This window comes from Scleropages formosus, chromosome 11 (genome assembly GCF_900964775.1).
Source record: "Scleropages formosus chromosome 11, fSclFor1.1, whole genome shotgun sequence".
Taxonomy (NCBI): Eukaryota; Metazoa; Chordata; class Actinopteri; order Osteoglossiformes; family Osteoglossidae; genus Scleropages; species Scleropages formosus.
In genome coordinates, this window is record NC_041816.1 from 26,676,416 (window position 1) to 26,697,629 (window position 21,214).

General features: G+C 40.8%; 2 protein-coding genes across 2 annotated transcripts; one reads left to right on the forward strand and one right to left on the reverse strand.

The window, feature by feature from the left end:
- The first annotated feature begins 80 nt into the window (after window positions 1–80).
- Window positions 81–15,009, forward strand: LOC108933037 (protein fantom-like). Its single transcript, XM_029256402.1, has 26 exons — window positions 81–135; window positions 1,481–1,606; window positions 1,721–1,780; window positions 2,070–2,187; window positions 2,306–2,508; window positions 3,157–3,262; window positions 3,834–3,977; window positions 4,761–4,866; window positions 5,008–5,031; window positions 5,715–5,861; window positions 6,149–6,222; window positions 6,469–6,698; window positions 7,479–7,585; window positions 7,688–7,738; window positions 8,068–8,247; window positions 8,578–8,695; window positions 9,086–9,604; window positions 9,931–10,076; window positions 10,347–10,695; window positions 10,851–11,038; window positions 12,509–12,569; window positions 12,747–12,844; window positions 13,199–13,388; window positions 13,689–13,773; window positions 13,999–14,129; window positions 14,780–15,009. Exons 2-26 carry the CDS (start codon window positions 1,522–1,524, stop codon window positions 15,007–15,009), a joined length of 3,750 nt encoding a protein of 1,249 aa, XP_029112235.1. The 5' UTR covers window positions 81–135; window positions 1,481–1,521.
- Window positions 15,010–18,830: 3,821 nt separating this feature from the next.
- LOC108933043 (putative uncharacterized protein DDB_G0292636) lies at window positions 18,831–20,969 on the reverse strand. The gene is made up of 4 exons (XM_018749833.2): window positions 20,875–20,969; window positions 20,126–20,214; window positions 19,735–19,911; window positions 18,831–18,983 (listed from the first exon to the last, which is right to left on the reverse strand). The coding sequence occupies exons 1-4, from the start codon at window positions 20,894–20,896 to the stop codon at window positions 18,948–18,950; spliced, it is 324 nt and encodes a 107-aa protein (XP_018605349.1). The 5' UTR covers window positions 20,897–20,969; the 3' UTR covers window positions 18,831–18,947.
- Between the last annotated feature and the right edge of the window lie 245 nt (window positions 20,970–21,214).

The window sequence follows — 21,214 nt, forward strand, 5'->3', positions numbered from 1 at the left end:
CAGGGATTATTTGTAGGGGAGAAAAGGGGCGGGGCTTATGTCTGTGGCTTTGTGCTAAAAACAGTGTCGCACACGGATGACTGATCTGAATTTTCCTCACATTTTTGGTCATCGCTTGCCTTCTCTTCGAAACAGGTAAGTCTCTTAGCTTGACCTCACCTGATGTTGTCCACTGAACGCCGGGGCTCATCTACGGAGCCCAGCTGAGATGGAATACACGCAATATAGTGAGATATTAAGATCAAGTAATTTCACCAGTTTCCCCTCACAGCATAGTGCCAATGAACCGTATCTTATATTTACAATAAATATAAATTTAATCTAATTGTGCCTCTTTTGTCATAATTATAAGTGTCATTATATAATTCATTTAATGTGTTAATTAAAATTTAATGTAATATTAAAAATGACCATTTTTAATAAAACAACTAAATATAATTAGCTATACTTAATATTTTTGATAATTATAATTGTATTTTTTCTTGGTCAGTGGGTGCATTTACTTTATCTAGCTGTGTTGTCACTTTGGACAACTTGTGTCACTCTAAGCCCATTGGCTGATGGGGTTTGATTGACAGGGCTGCTTGTTGATTAGTCTGCTGGATTTCCACCGTTCCATGATACAGTGCATATGTCACGATGCACAACTGCTTTTCGCATTTCAACATCTGTATTTGTTATTCACCCATTCCTGAGTTATTTAAGCTTTATTTGCACAGACACACACTAATCTCGTTTGCAAATATGGGCAGCAGATGCTTTGCTGTGAGTGCTCTTTATTAGCCCAATTCTACAGGACACAAGAATCCTTAAAGTGATGTAATGGTTGGGAGTGCTGGTAGTGTAGTGGTTAGAGCTCTTGCCTTTGGACCTAAAGATTGTGGGTTTGAGCCTTACCTTGAGCAAGGTACTTACCCTGAGTTGCTCTTGTATAATTACCCAGCTCTATAAAGGGGTAAATAACTGTAACCTTCACATTGTAAGTTGCTTTAGAGAAAAGCATCAGCTAAATGTAAATTTTTATATTGTTCTCCCTGTGTTAGATATTACACATGTGAATCAGCTCAGTATTTTCTGTGTATGACTTCTGGGTGTGAGAAAGTGCAAAGGCTCTGGGATTATACACTGATTGGGTAAATAAAAACAGTAATTGATTTTGGAAAACATTTGGGATTTCTTTTAAAATATTTTCTGGACTGGGGGGCGTAGTGGCACAGTGGGTTGGACTGGGTCCTGCTCTCCTGTGGGTCTGGGGTTTGAGTCCCACTTGGGGTGCCTTGTGATGGACTGGTGTCCTGTCCTGGGTGTGTCCCTTCCCCCTCTGGCCTTACACCCTGTGTTGCTGGGTAGGCTCTGTGACCCTGTATGGGACAAGTGGCTCAGAAAGTGTGTGTGTGTGTGTATATGTGTATTTTCTGGACTTTTTTTTTGGACCAACTAAATACCAGAGTATGCTAATTTTGTTGTGTGGTGATGACAGTGTTGTCAGTACAGCCCACCTACAGCTCAGCCTGCCTTGCAATGCCACTGGCTGTGGATGAGACAGCTGGAGACCTCCCAGTGAGGGATGTGGGTTCAAGGGGAGGGCTGATACCTGCACTACTTGGTAAGTGAAAATTTGTGTTTATCAGCATGTAAACGTGGAAGTTTTTGACAAGCAGCCATGATTGACTTTGAGTGCTGCTGTTCATGTCTGTTACTTGCTAATTGCCTTTCAAAGCTACGGATTCCACCAGGGATGTGAGGTCATGGAGGAAGCCCCAGGTGCTGAAGATAAAAGGCGAGTTGTGAAACGGGGGGGTGTTTGACTTCATGTCCCCATTTTCACTTCTCTTTTATATCTATGCGCTCTGGTTTCTTCTCACAGTCAACAGATAAGAGTTTAGGATGACTCTAAAGTGCTAATACTGTGTGTGCATTGAGTGAATTGTGATTGTCCTGCCATGGACTGATGCCCATCCAAGGTGTATCCTCCCTCAATGCCTTGGGCCTCTGGGATGACCGTGACCATGCTGGGGAGGGTACTCGTGATGAATACATTAATGAATCTTCTCATTGCACGTTTCCAGATCGCCGCCACACATTCCATATTCCAAGGGAGCAGCTGGAGGATCAATGCTTTCGCTTGCAAGAAGAGAACACTCTGCTGAAACAGCACAGTCGTGCTCAGGAGTTGAAGATGCGCAGGTACAGATGTAAACAGGGAGAAAAACTACACACCCTGGATCCAGGTATGCAGTTTGCTCTGGTTCTGATGGCAGAAACTGATCAAGATCAACGGTAGGCGACGCCCGTGTTTCTTCAGGATGTCGACGAAGCTGATGCGTCTTCAGAGGGGCCGTCCTGGGACAGCTGGCGCACGGGAGAGGGAGCTGGATGAAACCATTCAGGAGTTGGAGGCACGCGTGGCCACCCTAGAGAGCCAGAAAGGAATGCTGCAGAGCAAGCTGAACCTGGCCAGGCAGCACATCATGGACCTGGGGGGCAGGAGCCACTACCGTCCTAAAGGTAGGGGGAGACATTGTCTCAACAGAAGGGCTGTGGATCTAAAGGGATCACATACCAAGGGAGGGTAATGGGAAGTAAAATTATTTACACCAAATTACAGTATACAGATGCATCCACATCCCCTGTAATTTCCAGGATTTACAACATGCAGTTTTGGCATTTTATGTGTCATATACATGAAAACAGAGTCCTTCTCTTAAAGCTGGACCTTCAGTGAAAGATTTGATGTGCACCATTTGGAGTTACACAGCACTGCCCCACTCTGACTTTGTATATGCTCATAGACTTCAGTTAAACATGAGCTGACCTTAGGTGAACAGATATCGGAATGACGATATTATTTTTTTGGTATATTTTCCAGAATAAAAAAAGAAAGTGGTGACTGGGCAAATGAAAGATTTTCTTTTCTTTTATTTTTTTAATCGCTTAATTAAAATTTTTAAATTAAATTCATTTTTAATTAATTTAAAGTGATTTTCAAACATTTAAATCTCCATAGACAATGTTTTTTTTTTTTTTCTGGAATTGGAAAGAATCATGATATTCTTAGCACCAGCTTTTTATGTCCTTTCTGTGTGTGTGTGTGTGTGTGTGTACATGTGTGTGTGTGCGTATAGAAATGTGCATCACTTTCATGTTTTATTTCAGGAAGAGGTCCAGGTGGAGGGGGTGAAGTCCGGCGGGCAGCGCAAACAGCACCACCACGCTGCGAGTTAAGCTACCAAGAAGACACTCATGGAGAGATAGAAAGACCGTGAGTTCGCTGACGAATGTTCATTGTACATAATAAACTAGGCTGGAATATCCTGTAAAACCAATTTTCCTTTGTGTGTTTAAACTGTTAGCTGTTTTCTTCTTAACCAGTATACAGGTAAGTCACTATTATAAATGAACACAACTATTTCATTATGGGGGGGCGCGGTGGGTTGGACCGTGTCCTGCTCTCCGGTGGGTCTGAGGTTCAAGTCCCGCTTGGGGTGCCTTGCGGCGGACTGGCATCCCGTCCTGGGTGTGTCCTCTCCCCCTCCGCCCCTACGCCCTGTGTTGCCGGGTAGGCTCCGGTTCCCCGCGACCCCGTATGGGACAAGCGGTTCAGAAAATGTTTGTGTGTATGTATTTCATTATGGGAATTCTAATGTACACCTTCACTTACTCATTATCATTAACCACTTTTCCAAGTTATAGTTGCAGTTCCAAAGCCCATCCTGGACGCACAGGACATTAAATAAGTCAGGTCCATCAGACCTTTTTCCCGTAATTCCCCTCCCCGACGCTCTTCATCCCGCTCCTTTCTTCTCCCCCTGTGGCTCCCCCTGGTCTTGCAGCTCCAGTGGAACAGACACACAGCAGGTCAGGATGGCTGAGCTGGAACTTGCCACCCATTTCCTGAGGGACACGCTGAGAGAGAGGGACAGAGAGTTTGAGGATGCCATGAGGGAGCTGAGGAAACAGCAGGCAGAAGGACACAGGTGTGAAAATATTGCCAAGTCTGGAAGCAGTAAAGGATGTTAATGTAACGTAAACCTTAAGATCCCAAGACTTACTGTATTGCTGATCACTCTAAGCAACGCAGAGTGAATAGATTCACCAAACCCAACTATATGAATAGGTGTAAAAAAATGTAAAATGGTAAGTTTACATGGATTGGTACAGTAAGTCATTCATTTAGCTGATGCTTTTCTCCAGAGCAATTTACAATGTTAAGCTACTAATGGTTATTTACCAATTTTACAGCTGGGTAATTTTACTAGAGCAATTTAGGGTAAGTACCTTGCTCAAGGGCTCTATAGCCGGAGGTGAGATTCAAACCTGCGACCTTTAGGTCCAAAGGCAGCAGCTCTGACTGCAACACTTTCAGCTGCTCCATTCATACAATGAACAAGTGGCAATTTACCTTATTGTCATACATAGTAATGTACTCTGTTTTGTGTAATATTTTAATTACCAATATATTTCTTGTGGAGAGGGGTGTGGTGGTGCAGTGGGTTGGACCACAGTCCTGCTCTCCGGTGGGTCTGGGGTTCGAGTCCCGCTTGGGGTGCCTTGTGGCGGACTGGCGTCCCGTCCTGGGTGTGTCCCCCTCCGGCCCTACGCCCTGTGTTGCCGGGTAGGCTCCGGTTCTCTGCGACCCCGTATGGGACAAGCGGTTCAGAAGGTGTGTGTGTGTGTGTGTGTGCGTGCGTGTGCGTGTGTGCGTGTGCGCGTGTGCGCGTGCGCCTGTGTCACATATGAGTTCCTTCTTCCCCCCACAGAATGGCAATAAAGGAGAATGTGGATGCAATTCGACTACAGAAGCAGCTTTCAGAGAAGGGAACTGCGCTGCTGGTTATGCAGGAGAAGTTCAACGTGCTGCAGGAGGTGAGGGTTGAACGCAACGTGGTCTGTGATCGTATTGCTGAGAACTTCTTGTCCAGGGAGGCAGAACCAGCTCCCTTGGTGGGACGCAAATGGTGTGATTGATCCAAACTGACTCAGCCTTCATAATGTCTTCCCTCATAGACGTACGAAGCCCAGCTGGAGGAGGTGAGAGGGATGTTTGTACAGCACACCTCTCAAAATGATGTAAAGAACAGGGATCTCTCTGTGATACACTCAGACTGCACCAAAATACCCAACTTGTAAATGGACAGGAAATACACACACACACACATTTTCAGAACCGCTCGTCCCATACGGGGTCACGGGGAACCGGAGCCTACCCGGGAACACAGGGGCGTAAGGCCAGAGGGGGAGGGAACACACCCAGGACGGGACGCCAGTCCGTCGCAAGGCACCCCAAGCGGGACTTGAACCCCAGACCCACTGGACAGCAGGACTGTGGTCCAACCCACTGCGCCACCGCACCCCCCGGACAGGAAATATTAGCTGCTTTATCAAGTGTGAAAATAACATTTTCATTTTAACAGTCATTTCATATGCCGTGTTTCTAATTACTTCAAAATCGGAATCCTAATTTTGATAAGATTAACATTTATTAAATAAAAAAGAGCTGATGTAGTGTTTTGTATAACTTCTCATTTTCACAATTTAATGGAGATTTTTTTCTTTTTTACATTTTGCTGATTTGCTATTACGCATTATATTTTATGTTGTAAATTACGTTGCATTGATTTATGAGTTATATTTAACTTAATACTTTAAATAAATGTGAAATTGCTTTTGCTGACAATGGAGAATTATCTATCTATTTTTAACCTCTGTGGAAGAGTCAAAAGTCACTTAAAGAGAGTCAGCAGGTCCTACTGCACAAAGTTGAGGAACTGACGGAGCAGCTAAAACAAGAACGACTAAAGGCACTGACTCTGGAAGGGCAACTCACTACTGCCACCCTCTCACTGCAAGCCTCGGAGGAGGTACTGCGGCACATCTATCTGTCTGTCTGTCATCTGTCCGTCCGTCCATCCGTCCACTTATTTACATATTCATTGCAGTTATTGCATTAGTGGAATGAGAACTCATAAATTGTGTCCCACCTTATATGCTTTATAAGAGCATGCTACAGTAAATGAATTATAAAATGTGTAATATCATTGTCCATCTTTAATTTTATCTGCTTTCAACTCTGTGAAAGTACAGTCATTCAACACTTTGTCCAGTCTTCTTAGATATATAAATATATGTCCATTTCTTTGTTTCTCAGCTCCAAGAACGGGTGGCTGACCTGGAAGGGGAGAGGGACCTGCTGAAGGAGAGTTATGACCGACTGCTGCACAGGTGAATTTTGTGAGGGGAGGCACACAGATAGGTGCACTGCTGGTGTCATTTGGCAACGACTAACTAAAGAAGTGCCAAAATAAAATGTTTATCATACATATATACATTAGAACACATTGTTCAGATAATCACAGGCATAAATGCATACAGTTCTAGTATGGTCTAAGTGAGGCTGTAAAAATCGCAGGTAGACACATCTCCATGTTGTTCTCATAGATTGTTTGCTTTCCCTGCTCTCCCATTCAGCACCATGTCCACCCAGGATGAGCAGAATAAGCCTGACAGGCACCTGGAAAAGCAGTCTGGTGGCCACCAGAAGAAGGAGCAGATGGAAGGGGATGGGTGGAGTGTGGAGCAGCGCAGGCTGCAGGAGCAGCTGAGAGCTGAGCAGGAGGAGAAGGAGAGGCTGGAGAATGAGAGGGAGAGGATGCGATGGGAGAAAGAGAGGATTATGGAGGAGCAGCAACGTGACAGGGGTCAGCAAATATATTTATATATATTTATGTATATATAAATATATTCAAATATATATTTATATTTAATTGTTGTGGTTAATCTGTTTGAGTAATCTCTGGCACAAGAATTTCCTTCGAGATGAATAAAGTTTTATCTTATCTTAAAATTACCTGTGTGTGTTTATACGGGGCTGCTGTGAAACCCTTATGTCCGTTAATTTTACAACAAAACTTTTTTTTTTTTATGACAATCGGTGTTTCTCATGTGATAGGTGTGTGATGACTAATTCCGTACTGCATGTTGCTTTAGAGGAAATCGTGTGTGTGGTAGAAACACACAAGTAGTGCAGGTGTAAAAATAAGTGAACCCCAAGTTGAACCGGTTAAACCAAGATTCAGGGGTGTAAATAATAGTCATTTATTCATTTATATGTTTAAGATTTAACATTTAGATTTTATAAGTTTAATAATTTGTACAAGAATATTGACCATCCCTGTAGGGTTCATATACTCTCAAGCAGTGCTGTCTGTTTGGGTACACATTGGCAGATTTCTAGTTACTTTAAAACTACTATATTTATTTGCACACTTACATATCTTTATATGTTTGAGACATACACTCTTCAGTAATAGTCAATTACTTCAGTACTGGTTTATTACTGCAAGACTGCCCTTGTGTCTATCAAGGGCAGCCATAGTTTGCTGTTCTCTGTCCTTCATAAACAAAGTCCCCCCCCCAATTTATTATGCGAAGTATAATTTCTTCAGTGCTTAAAGACATCCTTTCATATAACATCACAGAGATGTCAGAGAAACTGCAGGAAAAGATTTGGTCCCTAGAACAGGAGGTCCTATGCTACCAAAAGGAAGTGGCATCACTGCAAGGAAGACTGGACTCTGTGACAAAGGTACCACATAGAACACAGACTAACTGGTCTTTGTGACGTATCGTTCTTGGTGAGAAGTTCTATCGCCTCTGTTTTCCCCTTTCGTCCTTCTGTCTCCTTCAGGAGTTTGACATGAGTGTGGAGGACCTCAGCGATACACTTCTGCAGATCAAGGTGTGTATGTTGTTCAGTAAACTGTAATGTCAAACTTTTTATTTTAACATTAATAGCATAAATTTGTACTTGAAGAATCAGACACAGGAGTAGTAAAATTTCAGTAATGTTTATTTCTGGGGTCTAATTTACACAACTATATAACGTCTTAAATTCAGAATTGTAAAAGGAACACTATCAGCATTAGGAACGCACACCGTCGGTTAAAAACAGCACTTCATGATCTTTATTGAACAATAAATACCACATAATAATAGCGCATAATAAAGTAATACAGTTTCTAGTTACTGAGCCGGGTGAGAATGTAATAATTTTCCCTGATCCAAAAGGCTTTCAGGCTGAAGCGTGAGGAGCAAGAAAAACTCCATTTCCCAGGAGCTGATGGAACATCGGAGGAACAGTTCCGGGAACTGGCCAGTCTACGGGCCTCACATGCGGAGACGGTTTTAGAGCTGCAGAAGACCAGAGAAATGTTGCTGTTGCAAAGTCGCATCAACAGTGATTTTCAGGTGCAAATAGTTGCATTTGCACAAGAACACATTTACACTAAATACAAAATAAAAATATACTTAGTAACTTGTGTATGTACAAGTAAACATATAGTTCAGCAATATTTGTTTTGGATGGAGAACTCATTATAATGAAGATATTTTATTGCTAGAAATCTGAGGAGGGGCCAACTATCCTTACAAAGTTGAAGGAACTTAATGCAGACTGTTGTATTAAGTATGTTGCTGAATGAATGGGGTTAATGTTCCAGAACAAATAGATTTCCAAATAATATATAAATATGTCACCCCAAGTGTATGAACTTCAAAACCGCTCCCGTTTTACACCAGTCAGAGTTAAGGAGTTTGACGGAAAAAGCAGAGAAGGAGCGAGAGGAGAACAAAAAGAGGATGATGGAGAAGGACAAACTACTGGAGAGAAGAGCCCAGAGGATCACTACTTTACAGGGTGAGAAAAACACAGTTACAATTTTTACTTTTGAGAACATCAAGAGCTTAATCTATGATATTTTAAAATATGCGCAATTTACTATCTGTGATTCCTGTTTTACTACATGCAATTAATGAACCTGTGATTTATACCATTTTTTCTTGTTTTTATTTATTTTATTTATATTGCGTGGTTAGTGTTATCACTATTAACTCATACTGAAGGTACATTTCCATACAGAATTTGAGTGTGTAGTTAATTATTAAACATGTCATGTCATGAATTATAATCCATGTGTGATTGGTTCTTGCTGGAGAATGGGGCACAACTGAGTTGAACTGGGCCACAACCTGTGGTGTGGTTGGGCTTTTACAGCTGCCTGTCTGTCTGATTCTCTCCTGCCTTTAGCTCAACTGAAAGACTTGGCCTACAGCCCAAAGAGCTACAAACGGACAATTCCAATTCAGTACACTTGGTCAGGTGACATTCAGGAAGCGGCTGAATCGACAGAATATGATACCATGTTTGGACAACTTCAAGCAGGGGAGTCTTTGCTGGAGATTCACCTGAGGGGTGCCAGCTTCACCCCTGTGGGGCTTCGAACCATGAAGTATGGGTTACAAGATAGCAAGCATGAAGGTGTTGGCCAGGAGGTTGTGACATTTTGCACCTATTCCCTTTTGGACTTTGAGATGCATGCCACTCCTCTCATATCAGGACCCCAGGCCAATTATGGTTTCACATCCCGCTACCCGCTATCCCCACGGGATATTGATAGGCTTATAGGTAGAGGGGGTGGAGTCAGGGTGGAACTCCACCAGTCACTCGGTGGGGTTAAGTTCACTACCTGTGGCATCACTTGGATCCCTCTGTCTGGAGCTGTGGCGAAGAGGGGTGAGCGAGTGACTGGCAGGGCCAACATCACAGGTGAGGGCTGAACACCACATGATCATCTTTGAGTTGAACATGTTTCAAAGAATGTGCCTATAACAGCATTTGTGGAGGGAGGAGGAGCTGGAATTGCCTGTAAAAGAGGAGGGGGACATCAAACTGTCTCTAGCAAAGACAGAATCTGGAACTGTAGAAGAGCAGGGGGCTTGAACCACATCTTCTGAAGTCAGAGGAGTGTGAAGTAACATCACTACATATATTTAATATTATAGGTGTTTTCACTGTACTCCTGGTACTGTACTTTAATGTAATATTATGGTAGTATAAGGTCCAACATTTCAGTTTTCAAACCTCCAAAAAAGGTCGGGACGAGGAAGTCGTGGGAGTACTGGAGTTCTGGGTGCGTCTGTATCAGCCGGTAGAACCAGCTGAAAGACAAGGGGACAGATGGACAAACACACTCCCAGGCATGAGGGCAACGCTGACCTGGCAGGACAGTGCAAAAGAGGTAACCATGCAGGGCACTCTGATGGCAGTTGCAGGGTGCTTTCTATTACATTCACCACAACGTATGATTAGGTGTGAAATATAAAATTTCATTGGGTACGATATATGAAGTAACAACTGATAATGTAGTCTGATAGAAGATTAATATACAGTGTTCCAAACCTATAGAGCCAAACATCCACACTCCAATTTGCTTTTGAATTACTGAATAGCCTCTTTTTTCCCATGTCCTTAAACATGGCTCATGACCATTTGTGCTCTCCACTCAAAGCAGATGTTTGACTTCGGTGGAGGAATTCCGAATGAGCTGGAAGTGCTGATGGAGCGATGTGTGGGCCTCAGGGCACGCTGGCCAGGACTACTTCCGGATGCCTACTTGCTGTACCGTCTCTATGACCTGCCTCCACACGCTACTGCTACTATTCACTGTTCCTCGGATCCTGTGTTCAACGACTCCGCCTCATACCCGCTGGCTGTGACCCGAGACGTGTTGGCCTACCTTCAGGAAGGCAGCTTGTGGGTCTATGTATTTGATGACAGCGATGACAGGACACCACCATCCTACTTGGCCAAGAGTCCAATCCCCCTAAGGGCACTGGCTATGGGCAGACACATCAGAGGTAGGGCCACTGGTTCTGAAACTCAGCAAACTGGTGTTTGTTCTCAACTGAATTCCAGTTTCTCCAAGTGTGCTCTCTTGATCTGCTGTTCAACCAGCTCTTATTCTCTCCTCCTTTTTTCCAAGTGACTTTCTTCTGCTTTTGATAAATTCCAGGAGACTTTGTGCTCAGGGATACAGGTGGCAGCCCAAGAGGTATGGTGAGAGTGTCCCTCCGTTGGAGATACCCCTTCCAGGCGCCGGAAGCACTGCAGAGGTTGACGGATGTTGGCAGAGATGAAAGACAAATGGAAAGGAGAACAGAGAAAAGCAAAACTCTGCAGAGACCCATCGCCAAACCCAGGGTGAAGCGATATTTGGCTTTACATATGTGTGTCAGTCTGTACAGTTGGGTTTCATGACATAAGTTAAAAGAACTCTGACTGTAATGTTTTAAAAACTTTAAATTTTTGTGGCATGTAAACAAGGAATAACATTTTGAAGGTGGACTTTATGGATATTAATTATAATTCATTTAGGTTTGTTAGCTTATTAATTACAAATACAGATCTTGATGATTACATGAACATTACAGAAATTATTCTCATTTTATTCATTAATTGCCCAGAAGTCTTTTTCCTAAATTACATCTCAGAATTACCATTTTCGTTTATAAAACTCATTGTGAAGTTATGCATGCTAATGAAAATCTTTATGATTTTCATTTCATTCTTAACAAAAATTTGTCTTTTTTTACTGCAAAGTCAAAGGTAGCTTTGCCAACACTGGAGGTGGATGCTGTGCACAGAGGGATACAGAGGAAGGTCAGTCACATGCATCTGCTCACTGTCACCGATAAACCTTCACACAGAGACACACACATGCACTCCTGCACAGAACCAAGGGTACACTGTTACATGCATGCAAGACTATTTTAATACACCATTCAGTGTGGGGAAAAAGATGAAACATCCACCATACAGACTCATATGTAATAATGCTTAATGTCTGGTACTTTTTTCTAATATATGATGGATGCTTCTGCTCCTAGCCTATGCCTCCAAAACTCAGGCTGAGAAGATCCAAACAAGCCACCTCTACTAAATCACATGGGCAAGATAGAGGCTCCCCTACTTTGCCATCAAGTGAACAAGATGCACCATCCCTCTTCACTCCAAAAAGAGATCATTCCACACCCTTCCAATCTCCTGCCAGAAAGAGAGCCACACCGCTCAAGTCTTCGGTGTCAGATCAATCCACACCCTTCATATCATCCATGGCAGTAAAGGCAGCATCCCTTCCCCCTTCCCCAGGTTCTAGAAAAAATGCCTTAACTGGCTCAAAACATGAGGTGATTGACCTATGTGTTTTAACGTAATACTCTGTATGCACATTGGCACTACTTCATTCATTACTTCAGGTACAACAGGATGGATTAGTAAGAGATGAAGATACTCATAAAAATTGTCTAAAAACAATCAACATTACCGAGAGAAACCAAGCATATGAACTTTAAACTAAGCTCAATAAGGAAGTCAGAGAGAAGACTGATACTCAAGAAGGTTCATAAGACTGAATGAGAAAAATTAAAAGTAAATCTAACGTAAGAGTAAATTAGGACTGGAAAAGGGGTAATTTCAGTTAGCAGCAGGGAGAGAAGAAGACTAGATTAGAAGATAGTCTAGACATGAGTCTGAGGGATTCCTACAGGAAAATGAGGGTTTCTGGAAACACAAAAAAGTAAGAGAGAATTAAAAATCAGAAGTTATGTGGAAACAAAATTCTAACATTGATGTGAAGAATTTGACCAGGTCTGTCTGCAACCATCCACATAGGAGGGCGTGTCCCTAGAGGAGGAACAGCAGGCAAAGGAAGAAGCACAGGAACCATGGAGAAGTGAGAAACATGACTACTTTACTGTTTGCCTCTCATTCTATTGAAAACAGTAAATTATTTATTGGTATCTTGTATACTTTAAATTCACCATAAGGTCTATCAAATTAAAAAAAAAAACCCTGTCATATTGACACCTTTATCAGAGATTATGGCATTATGTATACTTTCCCCACACAGATCGCCTGGATAGTGATGTAATGGAATCCAGCGAATCAAGAGCATCCTCTGGCAGTGATGTTGTCATCATACCACAACCTCGTCAGTCTATTTCAAAGGTACAGGTAATACAGGCTGGGCATGAAAGCATAGAGAGAGTAAGACCAGAGCAATATAGTTGTGAGAAAAAACTTAGAATCATCTGAATTTCAGCGTGAATGACTCCTAAAATGTGACCTGATCATCATAACAGTAAATAAAGACAGTCTTACTGAACAAGACAGTCTACTCAACCTACAACATCATAAGAGATCAGGTGAAATCCACATCTGAACTGATTAGAACATGTGACTCAGTGACTGGAATGCCTGATTCCATTTACCCTCTTTTCAAGATGTCATTATCCTGGACTATTCCAGACAAGAGTTTTACCTTAAACACTGATCTCTTTCTCTTCCCATGTCCTTCATCAGGGAAACAGACTGCGAGTGGAGATTCTCTCTCTCTCTTTCCATCCAACGTCTCGTGTTGCCCTTGATCAATCAGTACAGCGTGTCTATGTTGAGTATCGCCTTTTGGACGTCCCTATGGAGACCACGGAGACCCCCATGTCTTTGCGGAAACCAACTGCAGGGGAGGAAATACACTACAACTTCACAAGAGGTGCGTATAGTGATCTGATTGTGTTGGGATTCTGTGTACAGAACCTGTATCTAGTCCCAGAAGTTCTTTCAGCATGCCCTTTCTCTCACATTTGGAAATGTATAAAGTACTCATGAGAGCCACAACATTATTAGTGAAAATAACACAAACTTTTGAGTGTGCTTTTCAGGCATTGATCTGATTATATGAGTCAGTATTGTTGACCTCTCTTAGCTTGTCTCACTATAATAGGTATGAGCTGTGATAGATATACATTTCTCTTCTGGTATTTCACATCCTTCTTCCATTCTTGTGTACTAGTGATCTATGTGGATGGTGCCGAAGCAGCTCCACTCAGACAGTACCTCTACACCATGCTGGAAGGCACTGACCCCAACCAAGGGAGGTACTGTGCAGTGTGTGCTTAGAAACCTTGATTCATCGATTATGACAACTATCCAGTGTGTGTCTGACTATAATGGCACACGTCAAACAGTTACATGACTGTTCACTATCTATTTTACTCTAATATTATGGTTATTTTAATATACCTAGCAGATCAATAGACACAGTAGCTGCTGTGGTTTCAACATTGATGTCTCATACTCTTCAAATCTGTGGGTCAATCTAGGCTGAAGTTCACAGTGGTGAGTGAACCCATGGATGAGCAGGAGGAGGAGTGTGTAGATGTTGGCTATGCCTACCTGGACTTGAGGGAACTGCTCCTGACAGGAACTGATGTCATTGAGCGTGATATTGACAGTAAGATATTGCTGGAAATAATGAAAGACTATAGGGTAATAGTGAGTAGTTGACTGACCTTTTCTCATTGGCCTTTGCCCTCTACCTTTGTCTTTACTTTCTTCCCCATTTGTGACACTCCCCATGTAGCCAACCTCATTTCTCAATACCAGTAAGGCATTTGAATTTCTACAGAACAAAATGAATTACAGAAAAAATAGAAATAGAATTTCAACTCATATTTAATTCTTTCATAATTGAGGTTGACCATTGAAAGTTTAGTGAAGCCCAGAACCTCAGCTATAGCTAAATAATCGTGCTTTTTTTCTTTAAATTCTCTTTTGTTGGTAAAATATAAATAGGAGTTCATAGAAAATAATATAAAATATGCAAGTAATGTAAAATATGTCATGTGTTAGTTTACCTGCTAAAACCCAAATGTAAAACAATTTCGAAAATGTACAGAAGTCTGATTTCTTTCTGAAATATTCTATGACTTAACGAGAATAAAGAAACTTAAAGAAAAAAATTATGAGAAAACTATACTTAAATATTGATGTTTGAACTATTGCACTTTTTAATGTACAGTGTATTCTGTAATTTGATTTTTCTGAGTTTCCTGTATTTCCTAAAACTGTTCTCTTTTTCTTAATAAACTCCCCATGGGCCAGTTGTCAGTGTGGGTGATGGGGTGGATGTGGAGGTGGTCGGCAAGCTGAAGGTGACTCTGGAGGCGGCTCACACCCTGACGGGGATATACTGGGAGTTCCAGAGCCAGCGAGACAGGGAGGCAGAGGAGGACAGAGAAGAGGGAGAGGAAGAGGGTGAAATGCAAGAAGAAGATGTGGAGCCTGTCCGAGCAGATAATAATAATAGCGATGATGATTATCGTGACTTCTAAAACAAATTTAAGTATATATTTTGTAAATTTAAGCATCTGTCTTTCTTAAAAAGGGCCTGTAATACTTGTATTAAAATTTATTAATTGAAATCCTCATGAAGTGTATTTTTCCAAAGCCTTCAGCACAAAGCAGGAACTGTGGAGGTGTGGGTAATCCGCATGTTTTAGAATGATTTGAAAAAATATATATATTTTTTAAATAATTAATTAAATAATAATTATTATGTTATATTAATACTTTTATTGTACTATTAAATATACTACTACATTACCAAATTAGTAAATAATTGACAGAGATGGATTTACTGAGTGGGTTCAAAGTAACAGTAAAGAGTGGGATTCAAACATATAACTGCTGTATCCAGTGGACAAGCTGACCCAAGAAATTTGAGTTTCATCTGTGATGCTGTAGGAATGGAAGCAAATGGGGAAAAAATAGAATGACAGTTGTGTTTGAGACAATGCTATTTTGGTATCCTTATCTACAAATACACACACACACACATTATCAGAACCGCTTGTCCCATACGGGGTCGCGGGGAACCGGAGCCCACCCGGCAACACAGGGCGTAAGGCCGGAAGGGGAGGGGACACACCCAGGACAGGACGCCAGTCCGCCACAAGGCACCCCGAGGAGGACTCGAACCCCAGACCCACCAGAGAGCAGGACTGCAGTCCAACCCACTGCACCACCGCACCCCTCCTATCTACAAATATGCAATCTTTTTTTAATATAGAAATGCATTTTATAATTTTGTACACTGAGTTCTGTTAAAGTCATAAAATAGTCTCAAAATAAAAAATATGGCATTATTAAATGACATTCCAGTATTATCAAAGACACCCAAACACCTTCTTATGATTATGCTCATTCAACAGGCAGTGGTTCTAAATTTTTTAAAACCTGTGCTGTTACAAGGGATACATACTGGTTAAAGAGTTAAATGCATTATTGGTGAATTTGCAGTCACTCAATATGCACATATGAGATTTTGCCTTTACGTCATAAAAGGATACCTGTTCCCGTTCATAACTCACATACACTCCCGCTTTCTAGTGACTCCTAGAGACAGTCTATTACAGTCTTGTCCTCGTGTTATTCATAGATGGAGATTTTGCAGGCAGAATGTACAACAAAAATGACATCACCTGTATCTCTATGTATTCTTTCAAATTCGATCAATAAATAAACAGAATTGGATGTATTCATTTATCGTATGATCAAAGACAGCTCTTCAGCAACAGAAGGCAAGCTTTAAGCTGTAAAGTTGGCTTCATGTAGTCAAAGTTTAACGTCTGTGTCATCAATGTTCATCAAATCGACTGGTGTGGTTGTGTACGAGGGGCAGTAAGCCCGCAAACGTTCTGCAGTCTGTTGCTGCTTTCCGCATGGGCATCCAGGGCTGTCTACTTGTCCCATTTTGTACATGTGTGCCCTGAATCGGCCATGCCCGGTGCATAGTTGGTTTCGGCATTCCCAGCAGTGTCGGTGTAGCTGGCTTCCAGGTGATTTAGAGGATGGCACTGGAATAAATCTGTGTAGCCATGAGCCACTGTCCTTAGTCCATTGCTTTTGCCACTCAGCTTCCCCCCAGGCCTTTGGTGACATGACACTGCTGTTGTCAAGTAGCTGCACCACGCACTGATGGAAGGGCCTTCGAGATTTCAGGCGGAGTTGCTTTTGTTGGCCAGAGGTAACAGAGGTTAGGTGACTGTAAAGCAATGAGCTTTTATCGTTTAGGGAGTGTTTTGCTAGTGATCTGCATTGTGCATTTCTCCTGATATCAGGTGGAGGTATGCCGCTTACAAAAGTTAAGTAATTCGTTGGTGTGGAGCGGATGCAGCCAGATACAATTCTCACTGTGGTGTTCAATGCACAGTCTACTTTGTTAATGTGGCCGCTTCTAGCCCATACTGGTGCACAGTATTCTGCTGCAGAGTATATGAGTGCTATTGAATTTGTTTGTAGGACATTGAAGTTTGCTCCCCATGAGAGGCCAGCTAGTCTTCTCAGTAAGATGTTCTTTGCATTTACTTTCTTTGACAGTTGGTCTAAATGATGTTTATAAGAGAGTGTTCTGTCAAGTGTTACTCCAAGGTATTTTGGGAAATTGTTTGAAGGAATAGCATTCCTTTTGCATGTAACTTTCAATTTGTAGTCCGCTAATGCGTTAGTAAGGTGGAAGCAGCTACATACAGTCTTACTGGCATTGAGCTTGAGTCTCCATTTTTGAAAGTAGTCACTTCATTTGTTTAAATCAGAACTTAATGACATTTGTATTTCTTTGAAGTTTTATGCTGCAGTTAATAGAGCGATGTCGTCTGCATAGATGAACTTCTTGAACGCTGTTGGTATATCAGCAGTATATATGTTGAGCAGCAGGGGAGCAAGAACCGATCCTTGGGGAACACCATTTTTCAGGAATCTTTTCTTACTGCTGTCCTTCCCTACTGTCATTTTTGAAGCTTCGGTTGGTTGTCAGAGTAAATATAAACTTAACTAACATCTTGTTCGGGATTCTTTGGTGGAGTTTCAGTGCTAGAGCTTTGTGCCAAACTGTGTCATATGCTGCTGACAAGTCAATGAACAAAGCGTCGCTTTTCAGGCCTTTCTGAAAGTTCTCCTAAATTTTTTGTCTGTTAGTAGCATGAATTGGATAACAGGAGTCCACTGGGAGAACAGAGCTGAGACAGTTGTAATCTGTAAGGATTTTATATGTGTGAGTAAAGAAAAAAAAATGCAAAACTGGCTGTCTGAGTGATACTAAAAGCAAAAGATGGTAAACATCTTCCTTTACTGTATAAATAGACCGAAGGAGACCTTACATCTGTCCTCCTAAGTGTGGAAGAGTAAGAGACCAGAATGTCATCTTGTACTTTCAGTTTTTTGAGTTTTACCTTTACCTGTTACACCACATTTCCAAAGTTCTGTATCATGTTTGAACCAGTAGTGGACTGAACAAAAGCTATGTTTTATATACTGAGTTTCAATGCATACACTGAACAGTATAGCTCTATGTAAATGATGGACACCGTGGTAAAAGTATACTTTCCACTGATCTCAGTGGTGTCCAGTGTTACTTTTGGCCAAAGGTCACAGCTGTTGTTGTGAGTTGGTATGACAGCCACACATCTAAAACTGTATTATGATTCAGTACAATTTATGGCATGTATAGTATTTTAAAAATGTTACAAATGTTCTGGAAGGCCATCCACTGGACACGCTTGTCTTTTCACAATGTGAAACGTTCATTGGTTGGTCTGTCTAAGGGCAGTTTATTTCTTTGAAATTTGAAAACACACTGAACTTTACAAGAGAGATGAACAAATGAAACATGTTCATGTTCATGAAAAAGTAGCGTAATGGTTAGAGCAAAGGTTCCAGAGGCTGCAAAGGTTGCAGGTTTGACTCTCACCTCTGGCTGTAGTTACTTACCCTAAAATTGCTCCAGTAAAATTATGTGGTTGTATAAATGGGTAAATAGATTAACATTGTAAGTTGCTTTGGAAAAAATCATCAGCTAAATGAATAAATGTAAATGAAACCAGCAGCACAGACAGTAAGGAACTGGCCAGTGTCACCAGGACAATTGACTCAGTCACAGCAGGTCCATAGAGGTCTGATTATGATCCCAAACCAGGTGTGTCATTACCTGGCTTTAATCTCACCCCCCCCAAGGTGTAAATAGGAAGTGACATTCACAATTGTTAATTTACATTCATTGAACCAGGCGACACCAAAGCAGTAATATCTAATATCTGTGCATCAGTAGGATTACACTGAAAAATTAAATGAGAAAAACTTCCGACAGTACGCTGAATGTAGGTTGTCAATTTTTTTTATTCCATAAAAGCCATTTTTGATATTACTGAAAAGTTAGTGATTTCCACTTCTTAGTCAGATGAAAAGTCGACCCGCTTCACAGTCTGTGGAGTTCTCAGTGCTTGTGTTTGTGTTTATCTTTCTTCTTTTTCTAAAATGAGAAAAATCAATTGTGGTAAGAGAACTAAGTAATAAAAGACCTTCTTACAGCACTGATTCCCTAGTTGCAATTTATTAATGTTTCTAGATGACAAATTCCATGTGTTTAATTTAAGATCTATGAGCTATAAATGTATTCAGTCTCATTCCAGTTTCCTCAGCTCCTGTATTTATTTATGAAGTGCACTGAGTGGTATAAATGTCTCATAAATGTCTCAATTTCACATATCAAACTGTCAAAATTTTAAAAATGACACCAAGTATTTTATTGATTTGTTCATCAGTCTGTGTCTCTGCGCAAAATTAATGGTTAAAAAAACCTACCTTTCCTCCTAATATAACACCATATAAAAGAAAGTAATAAATGAATAAACTACTGAATATTGAAAAATAATTATCATATAAAGCAACTCTTTTTGTGATATCATGGACTTGCCAATAAAAGCAGAGCTATGTTTATCATTTCATACAGTCAAGCATAATAATTTGTGGGCATGTGTAAAGATACCATCAGCAACCATGCCTTCTGATTGCAAGGGTTATAGAACCAGTTTGACCTTCTCTCCTGACTTTTTTTATCTGATCTTACAACACCTACATTCCAGCATGGCATTCTCTTTGTTACCATTCTGAAAGTAAACTTTGGGAGTAGATATGGACATATAATCTGAGAATTGTGAAAACTGTTTAAGCCTTCGCTTAAGGAAGCGGGGCTCCTTCCACAGTGAGCTGGTCTATATTACCTTTCCCTCGCCATCACTGGAGGAAGACGAGCCGGAAGAATCAGACTCATGTCCACCTTCCTTATGCTTCTTGTCTTTTTTCTTCTTGTGTCCTTCACCATGTTCCTTGTGTTTCTTGTCTTTTTTATCTCCTTTGCAATGGTCTTTGTCTTTCTTGTCACAGTCTTTGGTTTCATGCTGCAAGGCATCACACACGAAGCAGCTTCTCCATCACGAAATCAAACAACTTCTCTTAAATCATCTCCCATATCAGCATCACTGTTATACATACTTTTGTTGCATATTGAAAGTTATACAGTAAATTTTACATGAAATGAGTAGCATAACTTCTAGCTGCCAATAAATATAATTCAAGTATTATTTGTGGATATTTATTTTCATGAGGGCTTACCTTTTTTTCATCTTTCTTCTTTCCAAATCCAGAGAATGAATTTACTTCCTGGCCAGATTGCTTCTCAATCTTCTCATCACTTCCAACAGCTCAAGAACGTACACAGAAGTATTGCGATTATTAAGTCAACTTTTGAAAGATCACTTTTTGTAAAACTAACACAAAAATGTCAGCACCAAACATCACGCTGCATTTAATACATCCATTACAGTCTAATTACATTTTAAAAGCTGGCTGACAGACATGCCTTTTGTTGTTGTTTCTTCTTGCAAGTGTCTTTTGTACTGTCACTTTGAAAAAATATGCAGTATCAAATGTGAGATTTACTTTATGGAGGTTCATAAAACCATATAAACAAAGATTCTGTAAAATTATTTTAAAATAATCGTTTTAAAGTGATTAATAAAACCTCTAAAAGAAAACATTGTTGTTGTGCCATCTTCCAGATAGATCAGTAACTATGATGCTGCGATTAATAATAGAATATTATTGAAAATGTTAGAGAGCTTCTGAACAGCTGCTTAGTAGAAAAGCTGTAGTATTTTATGGGGTGTTTCTGACTTAGATTTCATTTTAAAGCTAAATATTGGATTAGTGATTATATTCTTCATACAGAGCTTTTGGCACAATGACAAGATATTAGCCAATTTACTATACAATTAAGACAATACTGGAATATAGTCAGTAAGGTCAAATCAGGTGTTTGAAATGTATTGCTTAAGATGGATTAAATAAAAATTAAACAATACCTGAAGACAGATCAAAACTCATTTTCAGTTTCCGTCAAGCAGTAGGGTCAGTGCAAACTACAGGTACGCAACGGAGAACTGAGAACAACCACACCTGTGTTACAGTTTAAAGGGTAAATGATAAAATCACTTGCTGCCCCACCCAGTTCACAAATCAGCAGTTGCTGAACCTGTTTTCACAGGAAGAAGTTTTTTTTTTTCTAAAACATTTGCATACACAGAAAAAAAAAATACAAAACAGGACGTGCTGACACGTATTTTGGAATTTGTGTTATTGTTACTTTCATTGCCTTTTAATAACTAATTCACTGTAGTAATACGTACGTTAAAGGGTGTGGAC